This window comes from Ruditapes philippinarum, unplaced genomic scaffold, assembly GCF_026571515.1.
Source record: "Ruditapes philippinarum isolate M1 unplaced genomic scaffold, ASM2657151v2 ctg400_1_1_1_1, whole genome shotgun sequence".
NCBI lineage: Eukaryota > Metazoa > Mollusca > Bivalvia > Venerida > Veneridae > Ruditapes > Ruditapes philippinarum.
Window position 1 is genome coordinate 55,566 of NW_026857630.1, and position 9,260 is coordinate 64,825.

The 9,260-nt window shown below is 33.6% G+C and overlaps 1 protein-coding gene across 1 annotated transcript; it reads left to right on the forward strand.

Moving 5' to 3' along the window:
* Positions 1-234: 234 nt before the first annotated feature.
* Positions 235-8,981, forward strand: LOC132750395 (protein asteroid homolog 1-like). Its single transcript, XM_060740361.1, has 2 exons — positions 235-323; positions 5,774-8,981. The coding sequence occupies exon 2, from the start codon at positions 5,997-5,999 to the stop codon at positions 8,253-8,255; it is 2,259 nt and encodes a 752-aa protein (XP_060596344.1). The 5' UTR covers positions 235-323; positions 5,774-5,996; the 3' UTR covers positions 8,256-8,981.
* The last annotated feature ends 279 nt before the right edge of the window (positions 8,982-9,260 follow it).

Sequence of the window (9,260 nt, forward strand, 5' to 3'; positions counted from 1 at the left end):
ATGGGCCAGACACGATTTTGCTTCAAGGTCATGCTGTGACATTTCGTCTCAATATGGTGATCATTTATGTGAAATACATGTTGTTGTAAAATCGGACTTCAAATGACACATTTGGGACGTACGTACATAGTGGTCGAGATGTTGTAGGACGAATCCCGTTACATATCTTGAATATCAATAGAACTGTCAGACCTAAACACATGTGACATGTAAACGTCTGTATGATACAGACAACTGAAAGTAAGCATGATTTAACGTTGTAGTGAATACAACAGATAGAGTTTTTAATTCGTTTACAGTTTCTCTCCAGTCCTTCATAGTGGGTTACTATTTGGAGACAATTCGGTGGTCTCAGATATCGGCCAATTTCCATACTGATACAGTCTGGGATTTCGAGCCATTTCGGCCCAAAGACGTATCCACAGGAATCTGACATTAGCCCGGCCCCCCCGAAGGCCCTACTACAACCCATAAAAAATATCAATGGAAGTTGATTTGCACAATAAAAATTCATAAATAAAAAACAATATTCTCACTGTATGGGGATATAATGAAAATCGTCGAAACGTGTCAGAATTATATCCCCATACTATAATACTGTGGACGTATCGGCAAGACGTTTCGGCCCCACTTTATTTTCAAATCTTATCACTTTTCTATAGCAAGAACATAGCATATATAACTTGGTTTTAGTTTTTTCATTCACTTTCATAACATCTAGCATTTCAGGCATATTATGTTATACCCCCTGGCGTCCGTCCGTCTGTCCGTTCTAGGGGTGTGGATCTTCGGATAGTGACGATCCGATCCACGATTCAGCACTTATGATTCACAAATCGAACCACAAATCTTTTGTTATCAAGACACCCATAAAAACATGTACATTAGTTCTAAAAACATGTTCATTTAAAAAATAATATTTAACATTAAACATATATGCAACCAGGTTATGGTTTTATTCTTTGGATGAGTATTATTGTTTTGTTTTTTGAAACCAATTACTTCCTAGCTCGGCATCATGGTACATGGTCTTTAACCTGCAAATTGTATTTAGCAGGTCTAAGATTTCATGATATTTACGGACAGTCTGTAAATTTTTGGACGATCCATAATTTTATAGATTTTTTTGTCTGTAAATTTACAGACCTTAAGTTAGTAGAAGTGGCATTAAAATTTAAAACCGCAGGTTAAAATGAATAAGGTTAGGTATTATATGATTAAATGTAACAGTATGCTAAGATTCAGAACAGTTTGATGACTTTCAATTTTCACTTTTAACAAAAATTTCAAAATCATCATACAAAGATGAAACCCACCCCATTACCTTTGTAAATATAAACAATCAATAAAACAACTTGTCTTAAGCTGCGGATTTTATTGTAAAACTAAAAACAGCAAATTTCACATTGAATATCTGTAAATTTATGGATTGAAAAATCTTTAAATTTCTAGACTGTCCATAAATTTACGGACAGTCCATAAATATCATGAAATCCTAGACCTGTTTAGGTAAACTTCCCATAATTTATACTCAAATTGTATTTTTCTCGACTTTTAGTGTGTGAGAAACCGTAAATGTATTATATATAAACAAATAAGATCGCTATCCACCATCTCTGGGCTTACGAATATTCAAACTCGATTTTTGTGCCCCCACGTTTGTGGCAGGTATTTAGATTTACCCTTGTCCGTCCATCCTTCTGTCCGTCCGTTCACTTTTGTGTCGCACGTAACTCAAAAAGTATATGACCTAGAGTCATGAAACTTTACAGGAATGTTGATCAGCATGTGTAGTTGTGCACCTGGGTATTTTCGTCTGGATATTTTTAGTATTTTTGGAGTTATTGCCCTTGACTTAGTAAAATTTTGCAATTTTCAACTTGTGTCGCACGTAACTCAAAAAGTATTTGACCTAGAGTCATGAAACTTTACAGGAATGTTGATCAGCATGTGTAGTTGTGCACCTGGGTATTTTCGTCTGGATATTTTTAGTATTTTCAGAGTTATTGCCCTTGACTTAGTAAAATTTTGCAATTTTCAACATGTGTCGCACGTAACTCAAAAAGTATTTGACCTAGGGTCATGTAACTTTACAGGAATATTGATCAGCATTTGCAGTTGTGCACCAGGTATTTTTGTCTGGATTTATTTAGTATTTTTAGAGTTATTGCCCTTCACTTAGAATTTTTTTGCAATTTTCAACTTGTGTCGCAAGTTACTCAAAAAGGATTTGACATAGTCATTAAACCTTATGGGCAGGTTGCTCGGCATATTTAGATTTGCACCTGGGGTTTCGTTTGTCAATTTATCCAGTATTTGTAGAGTTATTTCCCTTGACTTAGTAAAAAGATTGACAGAACAGTGGCGCGGTGGGGGCACCCGTGTCCTATGGACACATTTCTAGTTCACTTTGATTCGTGATTATCCTAGTACTTGGATACTCTCCCCAGCCCTAGCTAGCTAGTCCGTTCGTCCGTTAGCAATTTGGTTTCCAGAGAATACCTTAAGTTCCATTTGGCCCACAGTATTCAAACTTCATAGGATGATTGCCCATATTGGGTAGAAGACCCCTATTGATTTTGGGCTCACAAGGTCAAGGTCACTATTAGCTTAATACTGAAAATGGTTTCTGGAGCATAACTTAAGTTCCATTTGGCCCACAGTCTTCAAACTTCATAGGATGATTGTCCATATTGGGTAGAAGACCCCTATTGATTTTGGGGTCACAAGGTCAAGGTCACTATTGCCCTAACTCTGAAAATGGTTTCCGGAGCATAACTTAAGTTCTATTTGGTCCACAGTATTCAAACAGTTGAAACTTCATAGGATGATTGTCCATATTGGGTAGAAGACCCCTATTGATTTTGGGGTCACAAGGTCTAAGGTCACTTTTACCTTAAAACTGAAAATGGTTTCCGGAGCATAACTTAAGTTCCATTTGGCCCACAATATTCAAACTTAATAGGATGATTGTCCATATTGGGTAGAAGACCCCTATTGATTTTGGGGTCACAAGGTCAAAGGTCACTTTTACCTTAAAACTGAAAATGGTTTCCGGAGCATAACTTAAGTTCCATTTGGCCCACAATATTCAAACTTAATAGGATTATTGTCCATATAGGGGAGTAGAAGACCCCTATTATTTTTGGGGTCACTAGGTCAAAGGTCAAGGTTACTATTACCTTAAAACTGAAAACAGTTTCTGCTCAATAACTTAAGTATTAATCAACCTACAGGTCAGGGTCACATTGATCTTTACTCTGAAAATTGTGGTTTCTGGAGCATAATTACAATTTCATGCTGGTGCTTTGAAAACAGCAACTGTATATATATGAAGGCTCTTCAGCTATAAAGGAGGATTGCTTTTTGAAGGAGGTAATACTGTATTAAATTACCATGTCTTACAAATGTTTCATCCTTACTGATAAAAAACAAACACTTTCGGGCATATAATGCTCCGCCTAGCGGTGCTCTTGTTATCTAAAGAATTAAAGTGTCATAACTGTTTAATTGTAATTAAATTAATTGTTGTAAACTAATCAATCAAGCAATATACTATAGTAGGGCCGAAACGTTTTACAGAAAAGGGCCGAAACGTCAAGAGGCCGATTTTGTCCCACTGGGGCCGATTTGATTTGGGGCCGAAACGTCCTGTTTGCGATATTGGCATACCACTGGCATTAGAGCTGCAACAGTGTTCAAGTTGCTGGCAGTTATTAATTTTGGTGATATAGATAGATAAACACATGCTTCAATTTGTTGATACATAATAAAATAAGCACCAAAACAACTACGTTTTCGCTCTTAGTTCCTTTCTGTACATAGAACGTTAATTTTATGGTTTGGATGAAAAGACAACTGTTGAACAATATAAAATGAATTTTATGGTTTAAATGATTGTAGGGAAAAGACATTGAAGCTTTGGTGCCAGTGTGGCATGCAAGTAGTTTCCATACTAAAATCCTAGTTGCTTTAAAACTATTTCTTACATGCAAACTCCACAAAAATATGATTGTTAGGCATAAACTGATAAATATTTGGCTCGTTACACAATTTATGGGACTAAAGTAATTCAGACTTCTACACATATTTGACTGCCATAAATAAATTTGTAAAACACAGAAATTTTGCAGTGAGTGCACATACTTTTTAAATGTAACAAACTGGGGCATCTGTGGTTAAGGTCGATAATTGACCTACACTGTGTCATTGTGACGTAAAACCCAATCAAGTAACAATCTGAACTTTTATGTAAAATCAACTAAAATAGAGATAAAAATGATGGCCTTTTCACTTTTAATAAAAATATAAAGGTTTTAATGGATATTCAACAATTCTCATAAGAGTTATACTGACAAGCAGTTTTCACATAAATTTGCTTACACAACTTACTTCTTAGGTCTGCTATTTAAGGCATACCATGGCCCCAAAACCTACACTTGACCATTGATATAGTAATATTTATTATTAGTAAACAGCCAACAATTTTTTGGAAGGGAAAAATTTATTTTCCCTTTTAAATTGTTTTAAATTCTTTTTCATTTTTAAACTTTTTTCTTTTGAAAATTGTGAAAACTACAAGGGGTTGTTTCCCTTTTTGGGGAGCTTTCACCTGGTTTAAACCCCGGTTTCCCTTTTTTAAAAATTTGGGTTTAAATTTTTATTTGAATCAGTTTTATATTTAAACCACTTTAAAAGATTAGATGTTCGGTTTTATGACAAAATTAAAAAGGAACTATATGATAAAGGGGTAATTTTGGTTGTAAGGATCCCTTTTATTTTTCAAAACATAGAATAAGCATAAATTATGAGGTCTGATATGGGGTACAAAATTACCCATTATTTGTTATGAAAAGAACTTAGAAGTAGTTTTCATACATAAAATATAACCCATTGTGATTATATATCAGGGTCCAACATTAACAGGATCCTGGGAAAAATACTAATTTTAGTCACCTTAACATAAATATTCAGTCTTCATTGTTTAGAATACTGGTCGGAGAGATAACTCATAACACAGAGATAACCCTGACACTTGATAAATATAATTGTTATAACTTTGTTTTTCATCAAACAAGCAGTCATGGTCACCTAGTATAAGTAGGTGCAGGACAGAATGTGATGTTTTTTGTAAATTGGTGAACTTTTTAATGTTTTTCAAATAACCGTAACTTTTCCTTCAGAACTTTGTTTTTACTAAAATCAACTAAAAAATATCAACAAAAATCAATAAAACAGATGTAAAAATAAATTATTGATGCTTATTTTCCTATCAATTTTTACTTAAAAATTTAAGTGTCAACTTTATCTACTGTTGTAGGATAAAAAGACTATATTTTGTTTACCTCATTCAGGACCTTAAAGAAGTACCAGTTTCCATTTTCATACATAATTTTTGTAGTGTAATGTAAAGTCTTTGAACTGAACATTGTTAAGGTGGTTCAATATTTAAAATATACCGGAAGATAATTAAGATATTGCAAAAAATATGTGATTTAGTGTCAGAGTTACCTCTCCAACCAGTAATGTTAAACATTGTTTTAGCATGATTGATGGAGATTTATATATAAGATACGAACTGGTAAAATAAAACATCTACTGATCTAGTCCATCTGATGTTGATGTGTCATTTCTGCTGTTTATTTTCTGATATTTTACAGTATGAAAATTAATATAAAGTATATCACCAAGTCACATGTATCACAATAATAGAGTACATGTGTATGTGTAAAATAAGAAGAAAATATTTATGTTTGTTTATTATTTGTTTCAGGATGGTAGTGTTGAGAATTGTTATATGGAGTGTCAGCACATTTTTTTATCCAAAATAATATACAGTCCGCTGGAGAGCTTAACATCTTCTGGTCATAGAAATGAGGAAAGAAAGATTTGTTTAATATTCCAAGACATACAATTAAATTGAAGTGGATGTCCAATGTACAGAAACAGTGGAAAATGAATATACATTTATAGATCAAACAGATACAGTTAAGAAGATGGGTGTTCGAGGACTGTCAACATTTATAGATGATAATAAGAATGTTCTACTTAATGATTATAAACTGCATGACACAAGAGTTATTATAGATGGAACAAATCTTTTTCACTTTTTATACTACCATTACAAAGTTTCTCACCAATTCGGTGGAGATTATGATCACTTTGCAAGAAAATGCAAACGTTACTTCAATACTTTGAAAGAGTGTAAAATTATACCATTTGTAGTTTTTGATGGCGGATATAATCCAGATGATAGAAAATTACCAGAGGTTTTAGATCGTATGAATGATAGAAGGAAGAGAGTTGGTTTGATAGTTGCTCGAGGACGAGGATGTGTTTTACCAATTCTGACTTGCGAAACATTTCAACAGGTGCTTTTAGAGTTAGATATAGCACATGTGTCGTGTGTGTACGAAGCTGATAAAGAAGTTGCAGTTCTTGCCAAGCGATGGAACTGTCCGGTGTTAAGTAATGACAGTGATTTCTTTGTATACAGACTTGAAGGTGGATTCATACCCTTAGACTATATCAATATGACATTATGTGTGTATAATACAGAAACAGAAGTTGCTTCAGTTTTGGAACATAAAATGTCTGTAGGGGAAAAGCAGTTTGCATACATACCTGTTAAATACTATAATTGTGAGCGTTTGTTGAAATTTTTTAAGAAAGTTGATGATAATTACGTTCTTCCATTGCTAGCAACAGTTGTTGGCAATGATTATGTTGACAACTCGGTTTTAAGCAGTTTTAACTATGCACTTCGTGCTCCAAAGAACCCAAGTAAGAGGTCATTGAATGTTAAGGCAAGCGGTAGAATGGAGGCTGTAATGTATTGGATAGATACAACTGAAAATGAAACAGAAGCTCTGGAGCAAATTTTAGCAAGTATAACTCTAGAGAAGAGGGACAGAGTTGGAGAAATTCTGAAAACTTCTATCAATGAATATAAACAAATAGACAGTTTTTCTTCATTTGATATAGAAAATACTTTGAACGCTTTCCAGAGTGACAAAACTATGTTTGATGAGAACATTGACAGTGACATTGCAGTAGAAGGTGATGAGACTTCACAAGTGACTGATCATAATGGTAAACAACTTCCAGGTTGGTTCATTAAGAGACTAAGAAACTGTGAAATGAACGGATCATTCTTGCAGAATGCGATTGTAAATCATAGAGTCATACTAAACTGCCAAGTGGAAATACTGAGAGAAACATCTTCCTATGCTGTCTCGAGAAAACTACGTAGTTTTATATACAAAATAATTTTAAGTTCACAGACAAATGATGTACCTGGTAAGACGTATCAAGATATATGTGTTGTAGAATATGACAGACAGGGTAAAGAAACTAAAAAGTTTCTTGTCAAACCTGTTGACAGTTTGCTAGCCCTTGTACCAGAAATTCCACTCTTAGAAGAAATACCTGATCTGTCAAGAATAGAGAGAAGAAACATGTTATATGCTGCATTTGATGTCGATGAAAGTTGTTTTGATGAAACATTTCAAGAATCCACGCAGTTGCTGTTGCTTGTATTAAGCATGTGGGTAAAGTTTGCTCAACCCAAGGTCACAGAAAGTCATTTGAGTGCACTGATTATTAGTGTCATTGCTCTTCATATGAAAGAATTAGAGTGGTTAAATATGAAAAAATCATTAGGATATAAACCATATGAACCAGATCTATATATAGACATTGTAAATGCTTGTTCAACATTACCCAGTAAAAAGGCAGAATTCTTCAAGAAACACATAGAGAAGCATTTCAGTCGACCGGAACACTCGGCAAAGATACCTCGAGATAATAAGGTGGTACATGGATTTGCACAGTTTCAGACATGTTTTCTGTACACAATGTACCTGAATGAAGTGTTATTAAAACCAGTTTGCATGCCAAGTCCAAGCATGATTCTCAATTGTACATTTGTATACAATCTTTGCAGAGATCTAGAAGGTCGTCTTCACTCAGAACTTTTTTGTGCAGATATACTTGGTAGGGGATCCTCGCTACATACCCTATTCTTATCTTGGAAGCAGAAAGTGATTGAATTGTGCAATGATAACTGTTTTGAAGCAACAGGGTTAGGTGTTAAGAAGAAGAATAAATCCAAAGGAAAGAAGACAGCAAAAGTTGACAGGGAGGAGAGGAAAGAGACCTTGATAAATTCAGAGAAAATGGAAGATGAAACTGTGACATTGAATTGCGATGTTAGCAACAAATTTTCACTCCTTAATCTTAGTGATTCATTTTGAGGAAGAAAAATGGGTATTTTTTTTTGCTGGAAAATTTGTTAGTTTGACTTGAAAATTGCCATAATGAAATCTTGATAATGTGTCAAAAAGCATGTAACATGCATACATAAAGAACAAACTTGCCCTGAACTTGTAACATGATCATCAGTAGTCTTGTTTTTAATACAAGATCAATTGCATTTTCTCAGCCCTTTCAATCTGCAGTTAAGGACCTCGAAGACAATAGTAAGAATACACAGATTATATGCAGTATTTTGATGTAAGCTATGCTAAGAAAATTAACATGTAAAAAAAATAACGAGTAAATATGGGAGTTGTTGGCATTGTTTATTCCATTATATTGTGTAAAAGTTTGCCTAATTATGTAAATTTAGAAGTATAAAAGGAAACGCTGTATATATTATTTATATCCATGCTTATTGTATCAAGTTTGTAGTAACCAAAAGTACAAAATGAATACCTATTGCCTTGAATTCAGATTTGTTTATAGTTGAACATTTTTGGATGCTTTAAAATTGATTGTGATTGTCAGACATATTTTACAATGATAATTATACAGTCAGGGCTCATTACAACGACACTGTTGGTACCCAAAGGATATGTCAGTATATCGAATTTGTCAGTACGGTATATTGAATTTCATCATTCATCATGTAATGAGATGCTTATTCACTGGTATCTGAACATTATGTATTTAGATCTATAATAAACATCTATAATGAAAAAGATGTTTGTGTTTATATGTTCACTTTATTATACACATTACATATTAAACACATAATTCAACAACTTTATTAAAGTAATAACAGCTAAAATAGTTAAAAATTGATATGAAAATTATAAAAAGCAAATACAATGATAGAACTTTAAAAGTTAAACCTTTAAAAATTGATTGAACACTGTTTGTTGTTATAAGTTGGCAAAAGTAGCAAAATTTAGCTGACAACAACACGTTGGTATCGTAATAAGGTGTAACAATCAACTGACAAAGCTACAATACCTGTT

Bases quoted from the DNA above. Each gene is read 5' to 3' on its own strand.
- LOC132750395 (XM_060740361.1), top strand. From the start codon at position 5,997: ATGGGTGTTCGAGGACTGTCAACATTTATAGATGATAATAAGAATGTT.